The following is a 24,690-nucleotide window of genomic DNA, read 5'->3' as shown; positions in this document are numbered from 1 at the left end:
ACATTATATCTCTATCCATGAAGCCAGGAGCAGTAATAGGAGGTTCTGAGGGAAGACCACGATCAGGAGACCTGGTGCCTTGTCACTGTCATGTTGGAAACGTATGTCTTTCTGGAATAGTCAGTCATTTCCTTTTTCTGAGACTCAGATTTCTTCATTTGTAAGATGGGAGCATTGGACAGGATCAGTGTTTTTCAAACCTCAAATCAAAAGTCATTAGTGGGTTGTAAAATCAGTTTAGAGTTTTTGTCAGTAGATTGTCAGTAGATTATTTCAATGAAACAAAATAGATCAGAATGAAGGGCTGTACTTACTATTGTAAGAAACTGCTTTGTTAAATTTTTGTTCCAATGTGTGTGTGTGTGTGTCTTGAGTGTATGTATTGGGTTATGACATCGAATGTGTTTCTAACTATGGATTACGGTTAGAAAATATCATGATTCCTGCGGTTCCTTCTGCCTGGTGTTTTAGGTTTCCCTGTGTCTGCAGAAGGCACTCCATAGGGATTTACCTCCATGGTGATTTCGGAGGACCAGTTTCCATGACACCATCCTACACCCTCAACCCAAGCAGCCAGTCTTTGTACTGAGCCCATGCTGAGCACAGCCACTGAGAGTGAGAGGAGGGGCTGAGGTGTGACCGTGAGCCCCGTTGTTACACAGCGGACTCCATGACATCATGTGGGCTTTTCTATATGTGGACACAGTGTCTCACAGGCCGTATACTCTTTGTTTCTGCTATGATGCTTCAGAAGAGAGTCTTGCTTTAAGCAGACAGTTAAACAAAAGAATAAGATCCCTTCTCTAGAAGAAATATCGTATAATTCCAAGAATACAAAATTTCAAGAAACATTTACAACTAAGGACATTCTTTCAGCAACAAGAATGCCACAGCCCCTTCACAGGGAGGCACAGGTCACAGACAGCTCCTGGTCATTTTCCCACTTCATCTCAACAGTCTTGGGACCATGGGTTGGCAGTTTGTGAAGGGTGGAGGTCAGGGCTGGATTTCAAATCTCCTTCCTCAGAAACCTTCTTAAATTCCATTGTACCACAGGGAGAAGAACTACTGTTACCAAATTTAAATTATCAATATGTTTTTCCTTCTCATGACAGTAAATTTCATTTTTAGTATGCTTCAACATCACCAGGGTGTGAATGGCGGGATGCTGAAGTCAACAGATCTGTGTTGGGCAGTCATGCTTTGGGGACACTTGGTGTAGATGGACAAAGCATGCAGAACCAGAGGCCACCAAGAGGACACACTCCTACAATTTGGGGTAGAGTTGGACAATGTTATCCTCTGCGAAAGAAGCTGATTAAGTATCAAATCCACAATTCTCATTCCAAAATATTTGCAAAGACATTGCTGCTAAAGAATGGGTTTCCCCAAACCTCTTTAGTGATACTAAAACATATCTGAGATGAACTTCGGTATGACTAAGGTAGTGCTGTCATGATGGAAAAATGGAGTGTGGGGTGGGTGGATTGGGTTAGACCCTGAGGAATTGTGTTTAAGTCTCAAACATTGACCTGCAGATAGGCAAGTGACTGGGCCAAGGTCACACTGATGGTAAAGTGACAGAAATTCATCTTCTGATTCCAAGATATTCCAAGATAGCCTGTGTCTTCTGTTGGAGGAGATCAGCATACAGTAGTTTAGAGACATCTTCTCTGAAGATTATTCAGCCTTCTTAACCTGGTTTTGGATTCCCTAATAGGGGCTTGAGAAGGCTTATGGAACAATCAACAGCATAAACACTGATGCACAGTGTTTTGTTTTTAAAGACATTTTATATAAAAATAAAATACTTGAAGAAAGAAGTCATTGCATTAGAAAAAAGGAAATGAAGTTACTTTCAATTAGGAATCTAAAGTGGGTAAATGTGTACACACAATTAAAGTGTGTCCATTTAAGATGTAGGACTGCATCTACATTAGCTATAAAATGATAAGGATGTTTTTTAATTAGGCTGGTATGCATTATCTTAATCCAGTAGATAATGCTTTGTTGTCAAATTTAGATCAGAGTGAAAATAAAAACTTAATCGCTTTTTACTGTATTAGCAATTGGTGATGGACAGGGAAGCCTAGTGTGCTGCAGTCCATGGGGTCACAAAGAGTCAGACACAACTGAGTGACTGAACTGAACTGAAGTGAACTGTATTAGCAACAACCAGTTAGAAGTTCTCATGAAAAAAGTCCATTCACAAAATCAGTGACAACAACATCACCAGCAACAAAAACATGAACGTGAAATGCCCAAAAATAATCCTAACAAGACAGGCATGGGACCTATATAAGAAACATTAGTAAACATGAATAAGGAAAAACATCAATCTTCCTGTTGGAAAATGTGGAGATTGACTATCAAGACAGTATTTATAAAAAAGGATATACAGATGATTAGTAAATATGATATTTGTCACTTATAACCAAAGATTTGAAAAATAAACTAATAAAGAGATTTCATTTTAATTTTAAATGGGCAGGTTTTAAAAATAATTACAAAAAGCTAAAAAAATGGAAATAATCCTATTATTCCCCGTTTCCTGAGGGGCACTAATATGGCATTCTTATACAGTGCTTGTGAGAGTATAAATTGACAATGTTGCTTTCAAATTTATCAACATGTTTAGTGTCTTAAAATATTCATATGCTTCTTACATCTAGAAATGTATTCTAAAAAATGATCACAGATGCTGGTAAAGATTTGTGTGTAAGGATGTTTATTGCAGTGCTATTTTTAATGATGAAAAACCTGAAATACATTATATATGTATAGGTATGATAGGAAATGATTAAATAAATTATGGTCCATTTCTATAGTTGAATCCTATTTAGCCACTAAATATATTTTTGAAGAATATGTAATGACACAGGGAGTTATTTATGATATGATGGTTTAAGTAAAAAATTGCAGGTTACAAAATTGTTCTTAGTTATGTCTCTTAGTTGGGGCTTCCCTGGGGTCCCAGGTAAAGAATCTGCCTGCCAAAGCAGAACACATGGGTTCCATCCCTCGTGTTGCTCCCCTGAACAAGGAAATGACAACCTACTTCAGTGTTCTTGCCTGGGAAATCCTGGGGACATAAGGGCCTGGAAGGCTGTAGTCCATGGGGTTGCAAAGAGCTAGGCATGACTTAGTAACTAGATCAGCAAAAACAATGTATGTTAGTTTACTGGGGCTGCCATAACAAAATATTTCAGACTGGGTGGCTCAAATAATAGAAATTTATCTCTCACGGTTCTGGAGGCTAGAAGTCTAAGGTCACGGTGTCAGCAGCGCTTTTTTATGTGTTTGTTTCTTCTGAGGCCTCTCTCCTTGACTTGCAGATGGCTGTCTTCCTCCTGTGACCTCACATGGCCGTTCACTGGTGTCTTTCTGTGTCCTAATCTCTTCTTCTTATAAGGACATCAGTCAGATTGGTTTAGGGTCCACTCAAATGGCCTCATTCTAACTTAATTACCTTTATTATAGGCCACATCTCCAAATATAATCATGTTCCCAGGTACTGGGGATTAGGGCTTCAATATGATTTTTTTTGGCAGGGAGGTAAAGAGTCAGTCCACAACATTGTAATTCTGATTTTATTTAAAAGTACAGGAAACTTCCCTGGTGGTAAAGTTGGATAAGAACCCGTTGGACATGGGTTCCATTCCTGTCCTGGAAGATCCCATATGACTCGGAGCAACTAAGCCCGTGAACCACAACTACTGAGCCTGCGCTATAGAGCTCTTGAGCCAGAACTACTGAAGCCCGAGTGCTCTGGGGCCTGGGAGCCATAACTCGAGTCTGTGCTCTGCAATAAGGGAAGCCACTACAATGAGAAGCCTATGCACCTCTATGAAGAGTAGCCCCTGCTTACTGAGACTAGAGAAAGCCCCCGTGCAGCAACCAAGACCTATGCATCCAAAAAGAAAGTAAAAAAATAATTTGTAAAAATGAAAACAACAACAAAAAGACTATAAGGAAACAGTAGATTTGTGGCTTTGTGAGCAAATCCTGAAGATTCATAATATGTAGTAACTGGTAAATTACTTTGCAGATGTACAAATCTAAGTCGAATGGACCTTTGAAGATGGCCTATGGCAAAGTCTCATCTCGTTGGGCTTCTTTATGTTTTGTTCATTATCTTGGATGAAGCAATTTTCATTAAGGGCAAAAAGACTCATAATTTTTTGGATGAGCTATACCATATTTTATAGGGGAAATATGTGATAATGGTAGTTATAAAATGGATGCTCTATCTTCCATAAATATGTAAAGAATTAAAAACTATTAAATGTTAAAGAGGTTATTTGAGTGATACAATAATACATTTTAAAAATTTTATTATTTTTTATGGTAACTGCTAAAGCCAGCATGTTTACTTTTACAACTGGAAAACAAATTCATGTTGTTTAAAAAATATTGAAAATATTCCACCTGAAAATATGGGACCAAGTTGGTGTGCTCAACTGAATGCTTTGTGATTCTTTAATTTTTTAAAAAAATTCAATTCAATTTGGTTCAACAATTATTTGTTATGCCCCAAAACTGTGCGTTGTGCTCTGGTCAAAGCTCCATGCAACATCATCTGACCTGTCTAAAAATTCTTACTCTAGTTAAGGAGACTGAAAACCACCCTGCAGCTGATTGCAAAAACTGTTTAAATAAAATATGGAAGTCTGGAGGAAGAACTGATAAAGGTAACTTCATTTTAGAGTTAAGCCTTGAAGATAGAGTGAGAATTCACCATTCCAAAAAGGTGAAAGACAATCAGGCATGGAGGTATTTATTCCCCCTTTTACTTATGTACTTAATCATTTACTTGTATCAATATAGATCATGGATATTTATATTTTGTGCTATAACCCATACCTTTGTGTGTGTGTGTGTGTGTGTGGATGTGCTTTCTTTGCTCAATAAAATGTTATAACTTTCAAAGTCAACAGAGGTGAATTTTAAAAACTTTTAGTAGTTATGTAGTACAGATGCATGTTTTTGCTTCCACTTTTTATTTCCAATAGTGTGGAATAACATCCTTGTACATTCATTTTTGTGCACTTGTGTGACTATTCTTTCGTTTACCATTCTAATCCCATCCTTAAGACATATTATGCTTGATTTTTGTTCCCTGCTCCTCAAGCATACCCTGCTTCCCCTTAGCTTCTGCTATCTTCTCTACCTAGAACACTCTTCCTCTATCTTTGCCCAGGAAAGCTCCTAGTATGATTCAGGGCTCAGCTCAAAGGCTGTTTGCTGTAGAAGCTTTTCTCTAATGTTTTGAAGATAATTTAATGGCTCCATTCCACTTCTCTTTGTTGTATATGTATTGTAACACTTATTATGTGACACTCCTGTTCTATCCTAGGACTTCTTCCTACTAGTTTTTGAACCCGTAGGGGCAGAAATGTGATCAATCACACTCATTTAGGGACTCCATCATCAAGTAATTAGCATATTTTGACTTTGAAGTTAAGAATTTGAGTGACTGAGAAATTAAGAATTGTGCCCAATATTATACAACTAGTTAATCTTCATTTCTTTTACATACATGGTTGTTCCTTGCTTTAAGGAGACAAGAGAAGTTGAATATAGGTACTAGTTTTTGTCTGAAGTGCAAACAACTGTGCTGTAGTTTAAAAGTAATGTTTTCTAGATGTCTGTCAAAAACGTTTGTTTCTTGAAGACTTTGATATGAGTCTGTGTCTTCCAAAATGAGCCTGTTCAATATGCAAAGTATTCATAGGAAATCACATGTGAATGTAGGAGAAATTAAATAGGGCCTCTGATCTTCCTGACTCCCTTTTTAAGTCCGCAGTTGGCATAACATATCTTATGTATTATAATTAGTAATTAGAGGTGAACGCCAGAAAACAACAACAAAAAGAAAACAAAGGGACAATGTTTGCTGGTCAGGCTGTCAGCGGACTGAGACTAAAGAAGGTCCCATTCTGTGGTCCCGATGACCCAATGCAGCCTGCACCTAGGAGGAGACGTGCCCCTTCCGTTAACACTTTCTGGCGGGGTGACCTACACATCTGTGACCCCCGCTGGAGAGGAGGAGGCCCGGCGGCAGGCGCGCGCGCAGATATAGCCACCCGCAGGCACCTGGGTCGCGCGCCGCGGGAGGGGGTGGGCCCCCCGCGTTCTCCCGAAGCCCAATCATCAGGAGATTCCGGGGCAGGTCCCGCCGTCGACCACGCCCCCAGGGGGGTGGGGCGGGGGGGGCGTCTTTAAGAGCTGGCGGTCCGGCCTCCTGCTGAGTCCGGGCGTGGGGCTGTGGACCCGGAGGTTCCAGTGTAAGCCCGCCGCCGCCCGCCCACGGTGGGCTCCACCGCCTTCGCCTCGGCCTCGCTAGCCCGCCAGCCCAACTCGGCGGCTCCTCCGCGAGCCCGCCGGGAACTCGCGCCCCTCGCGCTCCCCGGCGCCCGAGGGGGCCGCCCCCGGCCATGGTGCCCTCCCAGGAGGAGCCCGCCGCCGCGCGGGGGACAAGCGAGGCGCAGCCGCCCGGCTCCGCGCCTCCGGGGGCCGCTCCGCTGCCCGGCGCGGGACCCTTAGACGGCCCGGAGGCGGCGGCGGCCGAGAAGGTGGAAGTAGAGCTGGGTGGGTCGGTGGGCGCCGAGCCCCTTGAGCCCCCTGAGGGCGGCTGGGGTTGGCTGGTGATGCTAGCAGCCATGTGGTGCAACGGGTCGGTGTTCGGCATCCAGAACGCCTGCGGGGTGCTCTTCGTGTCCATGCTGAAGACCTTCGGGTCCAAGGACGATGACAAGATGGTCTTCAAGACAGGTGAGGCACAGCGCCCGCCGCGGCCAGCCCCGGGGGATGGGCGCGGGATGCATCCCGCGTGTGGAGCGAGCTTCTGCGCCTCCTGGTGCGCCCCTGCGGGTCCGTGTGTGTAAAGGGTGTGAGGGGTGGGTCTGTCCAATTGCAAAAGCAGCCCTGCCGCTCCCGGGGCCTCCGTGCGCCTCTCTTTGTGTTGAATCCAGATGTAGAGACTTCATTTGGATACAAGTCACAAAACTTATTTGCTTAGATCTTCCTGCTTCCCCTTTCTGCAGGATAGAGGCTGAGTCTCTGGTAGACTTTCTCTTAATTTTTGAAAACAAACAGACCCTTCCAAAGCCAGTTAGTTACACCGCTCCGTTATTTTTACAATCTCTTTCGTGACCGTGACGGTTGGGTTTTTGTTCTGCTGCCCCCGGCGCTGCAGAGGACTGTGTGTGGTGGGGGGAGGCGGAGTTGGCGAGATGAAAGATCTGTATTGCAAGGACTCGGGAGTTCTGAAGGAAACACGGTTTCGTGCTGGGTTTTTTTGGGGGTGGGGAAGGGGGTGTCACTCTGCTAAATATAGAAAGCATAGGAGGCAGCCAGATCAGGGACTGGGAAGAGGAAGGTGAAGGGTTGCCCTTTTCCTGTTGTGTTCTTTGTCATTTTTAATCATATACCAAATTAGATGAAAAAGGTGCAGACTCAACATTTTTTCCCTTTAAATGATTATTACCTGATCTACCAAGTCTTTTACATGCATTATTTCATGTCATCCTGCGAGGCAGGCGTTATCAACCCCTTTTAGGGGAGAAAAGTGAAGCTTGTTGAAATAAAGTGTTTTAATGAGTCCAGAATGGTGATGAAACATATCTTATTTAAAGGGCCAGGCGATTTTCATTACTAAAACATGCTCCCTCCTTGCCATTTGGGCAACTCTCTGTGGTTAATGAGGGCTTCCCAGGTGGCTTAGTGGTAAAGAACCCACATGCCAATGCAGGAGACCCACCCGGGTTCCATCCCTGGGTTGGGAAGATCTGCTGGAGAAGGAATCACAACCCACTCCAGTATTCTTGCCTGGGAAATCCTGTGGGCAGAGAAGCCTGGTGGGCTACAGTCCACAGGAGTCAAACATGACTTAGTGACTAAACAACAGTGACATATGGTCCTTTTTTTTTTTAACTTTAATTTTCAATTATTTTTAGTGTGTTTTCCTTAGCTCTTTAGTGTGCATACAAAAAAATATGCTAGTCTGTTATAACAAATTCTAAAGGAGCGGTAATGTTGGGAGTTTTAAAGACTTGTATTAAAGAGTATTATACTGTGGTTCTGCATCTTTTCTTCTACTTTGCGTTGTGTTTGCAGTTTATCCCCATAACAATATGAGCTAGTAGCTTAAATTCTTTACATTTTAATGCCTAGTTTTCCATTGTATGAATATATTATACTTTATATGCATTCTTTCTTTAATAAACATTTAGGTTACTTTCAAAATTACCATAGACAGTGCTGCCATGCATATTCTTGTACATTGTCTCCTTGCACATGTGAATCAGGTACCATATTTAACCTGGAATTTCTGTTCCTTAAATAGCTTTTAAAGCTGTTGTGTTCTTCAGGTCACAGAGCTAGGTACAAAAGTGTTCAAAATATAATATCATGTACTTGCTTGGCAGGATAGATATGCATATGCAGTAGTAAACAAAAATAACTTTGTGTATTTTCTCTCTGAGTAGCCAGCATCTGGGAGAGAAAAGGGCACTGAGGCAGAATTCAGAGTCCACATTTTAAGACTAGTTCTTTCAGCATTTAGTAAATTCTTGCCTGGGATTACACTTTTATTGCAGTCAGAACACCAAAACAAAATACTCATTTGTCTACCACAGGTTTTGCAAACTCAGGTGAGTAGATCCATTGTTGTTTGTGGAAAGTCTTATTTTTTTTCTCCTTCCTAACTCATTTTTTTGAGAGAGAGCGAGTGAGCAAGCAAGCAGTTGCTGGAGAGACCGTAGCTTCATCAGGAATCAAGAGTTTTGTGATGTCGAAGCCTCTCTCTCTTTGGTCCCAAAGATTCCCAGTGACAACGATAGCCCAATTCTGGGTAGCTGAAGGGTAGGGAGGCCACAGGGACCCATTCTCTTCAACTTTTTGAAACTCTGTATTTTCAGTTTTGATGAATATCTTCATTTACTCAGCCTTGATGGCTTTTCAGTCTTGTCTGTGTATGTGTGGGTGTGTACTACACAAACAGGTATGCAGGTGTGCACGTTAAATAGTGAAGACTTGGTCTTCCTGACTGCCGTAGGTGGTTGGTTGTGCCCTTGCACACAGGTGCGCGGCTCAGGGTCAGTGCTGACTGAGAACCAGCCTGTGCTCTGGGTGCTGTTGATCTAACTCCTGCAGAGGGGCCCGTGCCCTTGTAGTGGCCCTGTGTAACACCCCAGCCAGATGGCACAACAGCCTGTACTTGTACTTGGTTGATGTGTGAAACATGTACAGCAGATAAACTTTAAGGTCTGAGGTCACCTCATTGGTGAAAAAATGGAGACTGGATAGCCTTTACGCCAATTAATGTTTAAATTCCTGCCCCCCCACCTTTCTGTCTTTCCCTCCATTTTTCCCTCCCTTCTGCCAGCTCTCCCTCCTTTCTCTTTCTCTTTCTCCCCCCACTTTCTGCCTCGCCTTCCCTTCTTCCCTTTCTCTGTCTCGTCCCTCATTTAGTGTCTCTCTTGCTTCCCTCCTCCCTCCCTTCTTCCCCCGTCCATCTCCATCTCCCTCTGCTCATGCACTCTCTTGCAGACACATACGTACAGGTGTTGCATATAAAGTCTATCAACAACAGGTACTGAAGGGTTTGAGAATGCTTGCTTTGAAGTTTGACTCTTCAGGTTTTTATTTTGATATTCTAATGCTGAATCATCTGTGATCAAATGTGTGCTAGCTTCAGGTACAACATAAAACAGATGTGGAATTATTTAAGACTTAATTTTTCAAAGTTTTGGTCCATTTTCTATTACCTTGTTCATGATTGATAATTCCAGCATTAGAGGTCAGTTCATTCTGTCTCCACGTGCTCATTAGCTTCTTCATAGTTAGAAGCTCAAGGCTACACAGGGAGGTGCACAGGGTGGTGGAATGGGAACCTAGGTTTCCAAACGATGGTTCGTAACCATCAACAATGCTTGAGAACCTCCCACGTGTCAGGCCCAGTGCTAAGCACGTTCCATGCTTTCCTATTTTAAACCTTAGTGTGACTGCATGAGATAGGCTCGATTTAATCTTTCTTTTCAGATGTGGAAACTTAGGCTTATGGAGATTAAGTAAGCAGTGGACACCAGGGTTCAACCTCAGGTTTATCTGACTCCAGAAGCTAGGTTTTTAACGACTGATCATATTACATGGGTTGGATAACATTCTGGTAATGCATCATTCTTTATGCTTGATTAATTCAAGCTTTAGAAATGGATAACTATATAGGAATTCTGGAGTTAGAAAAGAAGTGTGAAAGATCAGGATCTCTGTTTCTTGATCTCACTTGGCTGTCAGTAAGCAATTGCCAGTTGTTAATGTCTCATTGAAATAGATTTTTGGGAGTTCCCTGGTGATCTAGTGATTAGGATTCAGCACTTTCACTGTGGTGGCTCCAAGTTCAATCCCTGGTTGGGGAACTGAGATCCTGCAAGCCGAGTGGTGCAGCCAAAATTAAAAAAAAAAAAAAATTTTTGAAGTATAGGGAGATGTTCATTGGAAAGCAAGATAATTTCTTATGGCATTCAAGCCAGACTCTGGAGTTTGCTTTGAAGAACCAGACTCCTTTAGACTGATCCATAGCAGAACAGTATTTCCAGATGTTAAGTGAAGAAGAGACTTCCTCAGGCTTTACTTTTTCTCTTCAAGGCTCTCTTATCTCTTTCTGCGCCACTGATGATCCTCCCACAATTTCTCAGGAACAGGCATGGAGAAATTCATTCACACTAAGATATAAGTGAGTTTACACATCTTAATGTTACTTCTCATTCATACTACAAATGTTTACCCAGTATTTGACACCCTCTGTGCTGGGCATAGAAGGAGGTAATTGAGAGAGACAAGATCAGCTGTCCCCAAGGAGCTTTTGATCTGCTGTGGGATACAAAAGTAAATAGAATATTTCTCTTTGCAATATACCAGGACACAGGCTTGGGGAGATTAAGAGGCTGAAAGTCTAAGGAAATTCCCACGAATGGTGGAGGCTGGGAAAAACGTTTGATGGCCTCTTTCCCTGTGGCAGTAGATCTCATTTTGTGAAATTAAGACTTTGGAAAGGGGAAGAAAGCTGAACTCCGGTGGAGTGCATCACAGCCCCATCATGTTATCCTGGCTGCTGATGACATGGCATTCAGAGATATGCCTTGCACTTACTGCTGTGTTAGAAAGGTCCATCAGAGGGAGCAAGATGAGCTTGAGTTGTCTCTGTTCATCTAAGATTTATCTGTTCGTATGTGCCTGCTTCTTGCCCAGGTGGGGGGAGATCAGACACTTTTGGGAAAACTAAAACAGGTAACTACAGTTAACTGGAACATTGTTTTCCCTTAGAAATTACAACTTACAATTATAATTTAGAAATTATAATTATTGGAAAACCTATTTTTAGTTTTTTCATGAAACTGAAAAAGATTCTAGGGTTCTTTTAGTGCTCTAAAAGAACACTCTCTGGGATCTTACTAGGGTATTAGTCTAGTTTACTTATCTGCTTGGAAAAAGTAAAAATACTTTAGTGGTATGTTGATATTTAGAAACATCTATTTAAAACAAGTATGTTTTCAGAATCAGTATTTAAGGTCACTAATGATATTCTTTTGAAGAAATTATTCACTCTGGTACAGAGGCTGAGTCAAGAAGACCCCTACTATTTCCAGTAATTCCGAGAATGTGTTCTTTAATAGCCTTTCTTTAACATAGAGTCTTGTGGTTAAATAAGTTTGGGAAACAGTGCACATTATCATATTCTTTTGGATATTCCAAGTACAAATCAAGGTATTAAAAATATTCAGTAGTTTTAAAGGAAAATGGGCTATCAAAAAGGTCTTTGGTTATCATCTTTAATACAACTCTACCTTTCCCATATGGAAGGAGATTGCTCTTTAGATAGTTATAATCACAAAGTAGGATTTTTAGTAGCATTGAGGGATGGATGCATCTTGCAGCACCTCTCAACATAGCCTTTTTTTTTTGGTCTTTATTCATTTATTTGCTTTTGACTGCCCTGGGTCTCTGTTGCTTTGGTGCGGCTCTGGTGTAGGCTTTTTCTAGTTGCGGCAGGCGGGGGCTACTCTTTGTTGCGGTTCGAGGTCTTCTCATTGTGGTGGCTTCTCTTGCTACAGAGCACAGGCTCTAGGGCTCACGGGCTTCAAGAGTTGCAGCACACGGGCTCTTTACTTGTGGCTCTAGAGCGCGGGCTCAGTAGTTGTGGCGATCGGGCTTAGTTGTTCCGCAGCATGGGGAATCCTCCTGGACAAGGGATCACACCTGTGTGCCCTGCATTGGCAGGCAGATTTTAATCCACTGTGCCACCAGGGAAGTCCTCAACATACTCTTTCTGGCACCTCTGAAATTTTTAAGTCAGTCAGTTTTTCCTAAAGGTTTCTTTTTCTTTTTTTTTAAAGTTTTTGCATTTACATACTGATATTACGCTGATACTTAAATACATACTGCAGTTGTGTGCTACACCTGAACTTACAGGAGGTTTTGGCTATGGTTCAGAACTGAACTTCTATGTCTGGTTTTTACGCTAAAGGATTTTGTTTTTGGTGGAAAAACCAGTCTGCATAACTAACCATTTCTGTGTTACAGGAAAGTTTTTTAGTAGTGGTGCTTTGTTAAGATGGTTACAGTGAACAAATTATCTGATTCGTGGTCCCATACTGTACACATTTTCCACTATAAGGAAAATGCCTGACTCTTATTTGCACTCAAAGAGAGGTTGAAAAGCCAAGAAAACTCTCTTATGGCAGATGTTATGAGGCTTGAATTTGCTTCATTCTTTTCCATCTTAAAACATTCAACTTTATATTCCGTGAATTAATCTAAACTGCCTGTTAAAATAAGTTGTTAGACCACAAAAATAGTTCAGAATTTTGGAAAGAAATGAGCATGGTATGAGCATTTCGTACTCCCATTTCCAAAATGTTTCTGAATTTAGAAACTTTCTTATAACACAGAAATGGTTAGTTATGCAAACAGGTTTTTCCACCAAAATAAAGCCCTTAGCATAAAAGTGTAAAACATGAAAAGTATAAAGAGTGTATAGTCAATTCTGCTTAAGTACAACAATATGAGTATTCCTGTGGTGTTTTATCATGGGATTTTTATCAGTAGAATTAACTGCCAAAAGAACCAACTCAACCAGAAATAGTGTAGGGATTATTTCGGGAGAGGTTTTGAGGTGTCTTTTATAAGGAATTGTATCCTGTACTCTTGATGTGGTTTGTTGTATCGGTTCTTATTGCATCCATGTGGCAGTTCCTTGAGACTTAGTCCCAGGCCATGTGCCTGCTTCACTCTTCCTGCCTCCCCTGGGTGTCTCGTATGACCTGTGGCTCAAACCACTATCTTGGGGTTGTTATTTCCAAATTTCTTTGTGTTCAGGACCCATGTTACCTATTTCTAGAAAATTCTATTTGGATGCACAGGTATATTGTTATTTAGTTGCTAAGTTGTGACCAACTGTTTTGCAGCCCTGTGGACTGCAGCCTGCCAGGCTCTCTGTCCATGGGATTTCCCAGGCAAGAATACAGGAGTGAGTTGCCATTTCCTTCTCCAGGGGATCTTCCTGACCCAGGAATTGAATCTGAGTGTCCCCTGTTGGCAGGCAGATTCCTTACCACTGAACCACCTGAGAAGCCCACTCTCATATTACTACAGCCTTGTATAACCATATACAAATATACTCACAGTCTTTAATCATAAGTTCCCCAAGTCTCTTGCCTTGGCAGGTGGATTCTTTACCACTGAGCCACCAGGAAGCCCCAAGTGTATCATACTCAACTAAAATGAACTCATTTTTTAGCCACCCCACATAGTGTTTTCACGTACCATCAAAAACCTCAGGTCACCTGTGGGTAGATGTAGCCTTCCTTCTGAATTCTCTTAGTGTATAACACCTCTGGTTGCTCACGTCAAAAACCTGGACTCCATCCTAATTTCTTATTTCTTCTCTTTCCTATTTTGTTAAATCAGACAAGGTCCTTTTGTGTTTACCTCCTTAATGCCTCATAAGTCAATCCCCATCTTATCCTTTAGTGCCGTGCATTAATTTGTGCCTTTATTACTTTTGGCCTCAATTACTGTCAAAACCCATTAACGGGTCTACTGGTCCTCAGTTTAGACACATGAGTGATTTTTCTAGAACATTAGACTATATCATTTTTCTGTTTAAAAGCCATCAGTGATACCCATTAATTCTGGGAAAACCAGAGTCGTTTGAGCACTGGCCCTTGCCTGACCCTGTAACCTTGCTCACCGCTCTCCCTTCTTGCACAGCATGTGGCATCTTAGTTCCCTGACTAGGGATCGATCCCAGACCCCCTGCAATGGGAGCACTGAGTCCTAACCACTTGACCACCAGTGGAAGGAAGGAAGACACTCCCCGTTCTTGGACTTCACACTCCAGCGTAGGCAGAGGAGGTTTTGCACTTTACCAAATCTGCCTTGCTTCTTCGCCTCTGTGTGTGCCACTTCCTCTCTCTAGTGTGGTTGTTGGTCCTTATAAGATTCTGGTGAAATGGCCTGGCTGTTTTATTTTTTTGATCACCGCTGTGGGATAAAAAATGCTTTTTTACAACTGTTGTTATGTTTTTGATGCACATGGGATGTTGTGGGGGTAGCATGAATTCAAATGAATTATGAATTCAGCTCAGAGTGGAAGACAGAGAACCTAATTCCAACTCATCCTGATCTAGCATTGTTTAAGATAACCCATATTTGTTCAAGTGATAATTTGTGTAGACCATAAAGGAAGGGTTTTCATATACATTACTTGATTTTATTTTTTAGAGTAGCCTTGTAGTGTGTCGTTACCTCATTTATAGATAATAAAGTCGCAACTTGCACAGTTTAAGGTTGGCCCACGTGATATCAGTATTTACATTCATTAAGTTGAATGTTGGACAGAAATCTGTCCTTCTGTTAAAGTTGTCTCGAGATGTGGAGTCCTGGCCTTTTATCCCCTTGAAACTATTTTCTGTGTGTTTACCTAAATGTTCTCTAGAACCTACGTAGTTTTTCCTACCCAGGCTACCAGAAATCCTGTGAAGTCGTCCAATCCATCCCATTTAGAGTTATCATAACCCAGCTAGAGATCTGGTCTCATTTTGAAGTGAAATAAATAAACCTTAACAAAAACAAGCTGAACCCCAGACCTTGCTCCTACAATTGGCTCAGCCCAGCTCTGAGCACCCACCTAGCCTGTTGGCACCCAGGCAGGAACTGTGGGTGTTTTTATTGGCAGTGTTTTAGAAGGAGCAACTCCAAGCCTTCTGGGAACTGGGTAGCAGCACCACCCAGGACTGGGTTAATGGAGGAGAGCAGTGCTGTTAGTCATCTCTGTACCACCTGCGTATGAGCAAACCTTTTCAGCTAAGCCATCTTCATTAACAGCAAAATGCCTGGATCCCACCTTGCCTGTAGGCACTAGAAGCAGGGAACTGAGGAGGTGGCTTGCCTTATTCCCAGCTGGAAGTCTTTTTTTTTCATTTCACTAATTAAAAATAAATGGAAGTATAGTTGATTTACAATGTTGTTAATTGCTGCTGTATCACAAAGTGATTCCATTATATATTTAAAGTATTCTTTTTCATTATGGTTTCTCATAGGATATTGAATGTAGTTTGCTGTGTTGCATAGGACTTTGTTGTTTATTCATTCTGTATATGAAAGCGTCCATCTGCTAACCTCAACCTTTCACTCCACTGCTCCTTCAGCCCCTTCCCCCTTGGCAACTAGCAGTCTGTTCTTTATGTCCCTGTGTCTGTTTCATGTTGTTTTCGTTCAGTCGCTCAGTCGTGTCCGACTCTTTGCGACCCCAGGGACTGCAGCACGCCAGACCTCCCTGTCCTTCACTGTCTGCTGGAGCCTGCTCAAACTCATGTCCGTTGAGTTGGTGATGCCATCAGCCGTCTCATCATCTCTCGTCCCCTTCTCCTGCCTTCAACCTTTCCTAGCATCAGGGTCTTTTCTAATGAGTCAGACCTTCACATAAGGTGGCCAAAGTATTGGAGCTTCAGCATAGATAGGTTCATTTGTGTCATAGTTTAGATTCCACATATGAGTGATATCACATGGTATTTGTCTTTCTCATTCTGACTTATGTCTCTTGGTATGATAATCTCTAGTTGTGTCCATGTTGCTGCAAGTGGCATTATTTCATTCTTTTTAATGGTTGAGTTCAGTTCAGTCGCTCAGTTGTGTCTGACTCTTTGCAACCCCATGAATCGCAGCACACCAGGCCTCCCTGTTCATCACCAACTCCCGGAGTTCACTCAGACTCACGTCCATCCAGTCAGTGATGCCATCCAGCCATCTCATCCTCTGTCATCCCCTTCTCCTCCTGCCCCCAATCCCTCCCAGCATCAGAGTCTTTTCTAATGAGTCAACTCTTCCCATGAGGTGACCAAAGTACTGGAGTTTCAGCTTCAGCATCATTCCGTAGTATTCCATTGTATATATGTACCACATCTCCTTTATGCATTTATCTGTCAGTGGGTATTTATTGATTGTTTCCATTTCTTGGCTATTGCATTTCACTAATTTTTAATTATGGGGAAACGCATGAAATAAATATTTGAAATAATGTATGTGGACTAAAGCAGTGTTTCTAACCCTTTTGTTCCCAAACGTAAAAGTCTTCTCATAGCCCTTGAAAATTCTGATACTCCCCTCCAAGGGTAATTTACCTTTTGAGATTCCCTAATACCCAGAAGGGAGAAGGCAATGGCAACCCACTCCAGTACTCTTGCCTGGAAAATCCCATGGTCGGAGGAGCCTGGTAGGCTGCAGCCCATGGGGTCGCTAAGAGTCGGGCACCACTGAGCGACTTCACTTTCACTTTTCACTTTCATGCATTGGAGAAGGAAATGGCAACCCACTCCAGTATTCTTGCCTGGAGAATCCCAGGGACGGGGGAGCGTGGTGGGCTGCCGTCTATGGGGTCGCACAGATTCGGACACGACTGAAGCGACTTAGCAGCAATACCCAGAAGATAAAGCCATTCTCTGTGTTTTTCCACCAGCTAAGATTTTGTCACGTTACTTTTACTGGCATTATTATAATTAGGATTCTTTTTTTTTTTTTTTTAGTTGCACCTCGAGGCATACAGGCTCTTAGTTCCTGGGCCAGCTCTGTGAAAGTGCCCAGTCCTAACCACTGGACTCCCAGGGAATTCCCTAGGACTCTTTTTTGTTTGTTTGTTTTTAAAGACAGTTATAATAGTGAATGTGCTTTTCAAAACTAAGTGTGCCTCTTAGATCTGCTCTTATTAGTAAGGGGGAACCAGCCTGCCTTCCTCCTACAGCCACCCAACTTGAGAATCGGTAACTGGAGTTTTGAATTGAGTTCAAGGCATGCTTTTCTATCATTAGTTAAATCCAAATGAAAGGTCAGCGGTTAAATTAGTGTATAAAACTCAGGGAAAGGTGCATTGATCTGTGGTTCAGCTGTTACCCATTTTTTTGGCTGAGGAGTAAATTGCATCAACAGTGCTCTGCATGTGTTCAGAAAGTAAAAACTTTATTTAGTCTTGTGACCAACTTAGACGCGATCCAAAAACCAATTCTGAAATACGTTTCATGAGAGTAGAAAACCACTACTCATTAAACAGATGTATTTATTGACTTTTCTGGGTAGATAGGTATTAATGCCAGAATCAAGTGGGTTAGTCTGGTGACTGGTTTTAATAGTGAAAACCTTTTCATCTTGTTTAATTATCCTTTTTATTAGTTTTGAGTTTACGTTCCAATTTCAAATGGCAGCATGTCAGAGGATTCACATTTGTCAATGGTTGTTTAAACAAGGGCATTCCACAAAGTTAATTGATGTTTTAGTGCAGATAGGGGCAGAAAGTTGCCCTTGTTGTTGCATAGCACTGTAACACTTGAACTTGGCAACAATTCCTCAACTCCGAAGTTATCTCCCGCTGCCAGGCTTTTAGGTTTCTTTCTGTTTTATCTGTAGCTCTTAGTTTTGCTTTGTTGAACAGTGTTGCTTTTATAATAGTAAAAATATTAATATTAAAAATAACTATTAGCATTAGAATATTAACTTTAATGACTGTAATAGTAAACTTGCCCTAAGATTAAGTGGTTTTATAGGAATAAATGATAGATATATGGAGTTTTCATTGTAATTGTTAGGTTTTGTCTCTTTTTTCTCAAGATAAAAATGTTAATTATGAAATAGTCTAGAACTGATAAATGAAACTGATTTTATTTTTATAATGAAAATCTTTTGTTAATCATATATGAACAGATTAGGAAGAAAGGTGTTTTTTTTTTTTTTTTTGGCCACACCCTGCAGCCTGGGGTATCTCAGTTCCCTGACCAGGAATCAAACCCATGCCGCCTGCATTGGAAGCTCAGAGTCTTAACCACTGGACCACCAGATAAGTCCCAGAGAACTGATTTTAAATCACATCAAGGAAATGGCAATCCACTCCAGTTTTTCTTGCCTGGAAAATCCCATGGACAGAGGAGCCTGGCGGGCTACAGTCCATGGGGTTGCAAGGAGTCGGACACGACTGAGTGACTCAACAACAACAACAACATTATTTGACCACGTTTTGTTTTGGATCAAAATGGAGATATTTAATGTCAGATGGACAGTTGCTAAGACTAGTGCTAATCACACCTAAGCCCCACACAGATATGCAACATGGAATTCTTATTAATGTATGTCTTTTTGGGGGGGGGTGTGTGTAGAGGGACTTAAGGAGGGTCAGAAGAAATAATAGATGAATGTTTGTGTTTATATGCATAATTGTATCCAGAATATTATATAATTACTAATCTAAAATCACGACTGAAGTGACTTAGCAGCAGCAGCAGCAGCAAACGTGGTATTGGATTTTAGGGGAAGGCAAAATGGCTTCTGACTGAGATGATCAGGGAAGGCATTTGGGAGGTAGCTTTTGAGTTAAGACTTCAAAAGATTGGTAATTTTCTTCAGCAGATTTAGCAGAATAGGCATCCCTGGGATGGGTACACACTAATAGTAAATGTCTTACTGTATGTTTTTTATTGCTTTATTGATCCTGTGGGATAATTGCTTTTATGAGCCTCATGTTTCAGATGGGCAGCTGAGGGTGGATTTGAATTCAGTCTCTGGGGTCAGGATCCAGGTTCATTATACTCAGCAACACACTGGGCTCTTTAAATAAATGACAAAGAATTTGGTTTGGCTGGAGCCCAGGATTTGTAGAGGAAAGCCCCCAGAAGATCAGGCCTGGAAAGAATAGGGATGGGAAGATTTAACTGCCAAGTTAAGAAGTTTGGATGTGATTTAATAGGCAATGGGGAGATTCTAAGGATTTCTGAAAAGTATGCCTTGAGAATCATGACTGGGTTTCTGAGGGAAAGAAAGAGGAACATCAGTTTTAGAGCTCTTGGCTGAGAGCCAGCGCAGTGATGGAAGTGGGCAGGGAGGGGTGGATGCGAGACACTTGAAAAGACAGATCAAGTAGTCTGGCAAGTGATGGGTGTGGACAGCGTCATGGAAACTGGGATGATGCCTTCGCTTGGGGACTGTGTCTTAATTTTGAGCTAGGAGCCCCACGTTTTTGTTTTGTACTTGGCCCTACAAATGCTGCAGACAGTGCTGGATGGTGCCACTGACAGGACCAGGAACGTGTGGAGGAGGAGTTGATAGGGAAAGGCTGACTCAAGCTGTTAGACATGATTGTGAAATACCAGAGGACATCAGGCGATGATGTCAAGCAGGTAACTGGAAATGTGAACCTGGAGCGTCAGAGCAAAGCTGAGGCCAGAGGTAGAGCTTTGGAAAGAGCCTGTGTCTTTAAGAGGAATGTGATATAATAATAGAAACTTAGAAATTCTGTCTCAAGAAGCCTTAGAGGCTGCCCCTAGGTAGCTTAGTTGGTTTCCATTGAAATCATCTTATTTAAAAGTAACAAAACTTCATCCTTAAAATCTTTTCAGCATTTAGATTTCTCTAAGACTTGCAACTTTTGAAAGTTTAGATTGTATTTTTTATTATCATTATCTTAAGTATTTTCAAAACTTAGTCCCAAGACTTAGTTTCTGCCCCGCATTCAGTTTTCCATGACTTCTGAGACTATTGGCATTTGCTGTTTCTACATTAACGATACAGTGAATTAAGCTGGTCCCTAAGTCTTACTTTCCAGATGTTCTAGACCCAAGAGCCTGTGGTGAGAGTAGCTTAGAATCATTTCCATTAGTTTATATAATTCTAATTGTAAAGTATTGATAGTGGTGGAAAACTTGTTCAACAGAAAGGTGTTATCTTGTAGATCAGCCTTCTGAGCCTAGGAACTGAGTCAGCTACCTCTCTTACAGTTCATAATGAAAACAGTGTAGGCTCACTCTTTAAAAAATTCATCTAGGAAAACTAGAAAAGCAGTATAAATGAAATTAAGTTTTCTGTTGACTAGGACTAGGGTGGAATATATTATACAGTTTCTTAAGAAATAGGACTTGTCTGTGGCATGTTAACACCAGACATCTGAGGTTTGATTGCAAGGAGGATATGTCTTGTGGTGCTTGCTGCCCAGAAATGGCGTTAGTTCGCTTTTAGGGAAAAGAGCGCCTGGCTGCACGCCGGTTTCTTTTTACGTTGGTTTCCTGTCGCGCAGCCTAGCAGTGAGTCTCACGTAAGATAATGTCAAAGTGCTTTGGATGGACAACACACTGAGATGGGTCAGACACTCTGGTTACTGAGTAGGTTGGTCCAGTCCCTGTGTGTGGGCGTGTTGTGGATTCACGTGCTGCGCTCTAATCTCTCAGAATTCAGGTCCTGAATTGCTCTCTTGTGATGGAAGCCCAGCTGAAGGTGCTGGAAGTACAGTGACCCTGGAGGAAGAGCCAATAAAAGCAGGGAGTGGGTGAAAGGGAATTTAATTGATGGTTGTGCAAGAAGATGGTATCTGCCTGTTTTATAAGCCAAGACACCCCTATCCCCTCTCCTTCCTTCCAGTAACTGTTTCATCTTTAGTACCTTTTGACTTCACTTACAAGGTCTGTGTTAAAGCACGTGTCAGCATTTAAGGCAGTATTTTGACCTTGCTTGCCTGCTGTTGTGCTTACTGGCGTGAACTGAAGTGTACTGGTCTGCTGACAAGTCAGTTTGACACCCAGTAATTGTGGGGAGGGTAGGTAAAAGGGAGGCCAACTCAAGTATTTTTTTTAAAGATTAATTATTTGTTTTGGTTGTGCTGGCTCTTGGTTGCTGCATGTGGGCTTTCTCTTCTTTGCTGCGTGTGGACTTCTCATCGCAGTGGTTTCTCTCATTGTGAGCACAGGCTCTAGGAGCGTGGGCTTCAGTAGTCACAGCTCTTGGGCCCTAGAGCGAAGGCTCCAGTAGTTATAGTGCAGAGGTTTTAGTTGCTTGTGGCACGTAGAATCTTCCTGGATCAGGGATTGAACCCATGACCTCTGCATTGGCAACTGGATTCTTACTGACTGTACCACCAGGGAAGTCCCAAGTCAAGTGTTTTTTCCTCAGAGTTTGAGAAACAGAAGCCATATAGTCTTTTAAATCTCATGCCAACACACCAGAGAGATTTGCTAATAGCAAAGGTTAGGAATAGCAAAAGAACAGTGTGTGTTTTTTGGTATTGACTTCAAAATACACTGGTTTCTATAACTTAGTGTTCATTTGTTATGTGTATGCTAACAAAATTATAATGAGTTGGTATATAATTAGTGGTAGTTATTTTTTGTAGTTTTGATTAGGAAACAAATATTGAGACACTTAAAGCAAAAGGCAGACTGTTACTCTTTTTGGGGAAAAAAAAACCGGATGAAAGTAATGCTTAATCCAATTAATTTGTCTTCTTCCTCCAATTCATCATGATGACTATGGGTGTCTGGTGGCAACTGAGAATGGGTTATGGAAAATGTCAAGGCAAAGTAATCCCTATTATTTATGGTCACTTAAGAAGATAAATTAATCACTGGCCACTAATCTTTGGATAATTACTGTATTTAGCTGGAAATATCCTTAATTTTTTGGAAAGCAAGTCGGTGAGTTAGTAGAATTGTCATAGTTGATCAGCTTTTCTAAGACTAATAATAAGTGAATGGAAATTAGTTGCCTTCAGCCTTTTCTCCCTTGCATTATAGCATGATCTTTTTGAAACTCAGGAAACTGTGTGGAACCAGGGAACATAATACACTGTCTTGTGGTTTTTAAGTAGACGTTCATAGGTTTACCCCAGCTAAGGATTAATAGGGTTGCCTTAACAGGTTAAGGCTTGCAACTTGTGTATATATTTCTGGTTACTAGGATTAGGGAAATTGTGATAACATCATAAAATTGGTTTGAATATAGATTGTTTAGGAAGTGAGTCTTTCGGTGACAGTAATTCCATTTATGCACTAAATACTTTTTGAAGGAGTCAACATAAAAGTATCATATATGTTAGGTACTCAGGTTGGGGTGGGCATAAAGAAAAGTAGATATTTCAATCCCAAGGGAGTAAGGTTAAGGAGGAAGTCTTTGTTTTGTGTTTTCCACATGGGTACAGTGTCTGAATGGAGAAGGCGATGGCACCCCACTCCAGTACTCTTGCCTGGAAAACCCCATGGATGGAGGAGCCTGGTAGGCTGCGGTCCATGGGGTCGCTGAGAGTCAGACACGACTGAGCGACTTCACTTTCACTTTTCACTTTCATGCATTGGAGAAGGAAATGGCAGCCCACTCCAGTGTTCTTGCCTGGAGAATCCCAGGGACGGGGGAGCCTGGTGGGCTGCCATCTATGGGGTCACACAGAGTCGGACACGACTGAAGTGACTTACCATAGCATAGCATACAGTGTCTAAAAGGCAGGCCAGTATTTACCTTTTGGGGTTTGCGGTCTTCATTTAAGAGGTTCCCAAAGAACCTTTTTATCTGAGTACATGAAATTGCTATTCCAGTGGAATCAGAGACATGCTACATATTTACCGTGATCAAGATACTACCATTTTAATAATAACAAAGTTCACACATATTGTAACAAATTGTTGCCTTAATAAGGTTTCTGGAAATAAAACAATTCTGTGTATGTTTCCAGTCAGAGGATTTGTATTATTATAAGAAACACATTATTATAAGTACTCTATATAGGACTGAATTACTATAGAACTGAAAATATTAATTAGGACTATGGAAAATAAATGTAGACACAGAGATTTTAACTAGGGTGTATTTTAGAAGACTCACTTTAATTTTTAGAAGGCAGCTCTATTTTACATGTGGTAAAATTCACCAGTGTTAAGTCTACAGTTTGAGTTCTGACAGTAAGGTGACCATCATTGCAGTCATGATACAGAGCCTTCCATCACCCCCGATGTTCCTGCAGGCCTCTTTTCTGTCAGTCTTCCCCTGCACCTCTGCCCTTGACGACCATTGATCTGCTTTCTGTCACTGTAGTTCTGCTTTTTCTAAAATTTTCTATAAATGGAATCCCACAGTGTTTTCTTTTGTGCCTAGCTTTCCCTCAGCTTGATGCTCTTGAGATTCAATCATATTGTTGCGTGTGCAGTTGGCCCTCCATACCCCTGGTTTTAGTATCCTGGGTTCAACCAACCACATGAAAAAATATTCAGAAAAAAAAATTTCAGAAAGCTCCAAAAAACAAAACTGGAATTTACCCCATGCCAGCAATTATTTTCATAGCATGTACATTAGGTATTATAAATAACCTGTTACTGGACCAAATTGGGTCTGCCCGCCTCAGGCCATGAAGCCAATCTACTGATACTAGGCTATAGTGAAGGGAAGTGGGGCATTTATTGCTGAGCAAGGAGTCCAGGAGAGCTAGTGCTCAAAGCACCTGAACTCCCTGTGGGTTTCAGCAAAGCATTCTTAAAGGCTAGGTGAAAGGGGGACGGTCCAGGGTGTGTGATCAGCTCTCTGATTGGGTGATGGTGAGGTTAACAGGGTGGGGTCATAGGGGTTGATATTTTCATTCCTCAGGCTCCAGTTAGATCTGGAGGCTTTGTGCTTATGGTCATCCAGTAGTTAACTCCTTCCATTTGGTAGTGGTTTTAGGTCTGTAAAACAACTCAGGAGATGTGCATCAGATGCTGTTATCAATGCACTGCAGAGAGGAGCTAAGCAGAGGATGTGCAGGAGGAGTCTGTCCCAGGAAGGCCCATAAAGTCCTGCAGGGCCATAGCCTAGAGATGGTTTAATGCATGTATATAGGACGACGTACATAGGTTATATGTATATGCTTTTTTATTTATATAAGGGACTTGAGCATCTGTAGATTTTGGTATCTGCTGGGGTCCTGGAGTCAACTCTCACATACTGAGAGACGACTGTACTAGCAGGTCAGTCCTTTTTATTGCTGAATAGTATTCCATTGTTTGCCTGTATCCATTCACGTATTGGTGGACATTTGGGTTGTTTCCACGTTATGCCTGCTCTGAATAGTTACTATGAACATTTGTGTGCAAGTCTTTGTATGGACATACGTTTTTGCCTCTTGTGCACCTTATTTTATTTAATTTTATTTTATATGCTTATCTGTATTTTTAAATTTAACAGGAAGATAATACTATGTATTTGTGTGTTTATATGTATTTGCGTGTGACTGAATGAGGAGGTGAAATAGCATGCAGGGACTTTGGAAAGGCAGGTTTTTCACTTGGGTGATTTTGGGTGAGTGGGTTTACTGCCAATCAAGTGAGTCAAATATGGCTGAGATTTTCTTTCCCTTTT

The 24,690-nt window shown here is 41.6% G+C and overlaps 1 protein-coding gene across 1 annotated transcript in view; it reads left to right on the top strand.

Moving 5' to 3' along the window:
• Positions 1–6,242: 6,242 nt before the first annotated feature.
• The window catches only part of SLC16A10 (solute carrier family 16 member 10), a 119,420-nt gene continuing 100,972 nt past the window's right edge, over positions 6,243–24,690 (top strand). Inside the window, exon 1 of the mRNA XM_005890219.2 lies at positions 6,243–6,774. Within this exon, the coding sequence (XP_005890281.2) occupies positions 6,438–6,774 (337 nt within the window). The 5' untranslated portion in view covers positions 6,243–6,437. The remainder of the gene's footprint in view (positions 6,775–24,690) is intronic.

The sequence above is a fragment of the Bos mutus genome, chromosome 9 (assembly GCF_027580195.1).
Source record: "Bos mutus isolate GX-2022 chromosome 9, NWIPB_WYAK_1.1, whole genome shotgun sequence".
Lineage (NCBI taxonomy): Eukaryota > Metazoa > Chordata > Mammalia > Artiodactyla > Bovidae > Bos > Bos mutus.
The sequence above is the reverse complement of the archived record's forward strand: the minus strand, read 5'-3'. Positions and strand labels throughout refer to the sequence as shown.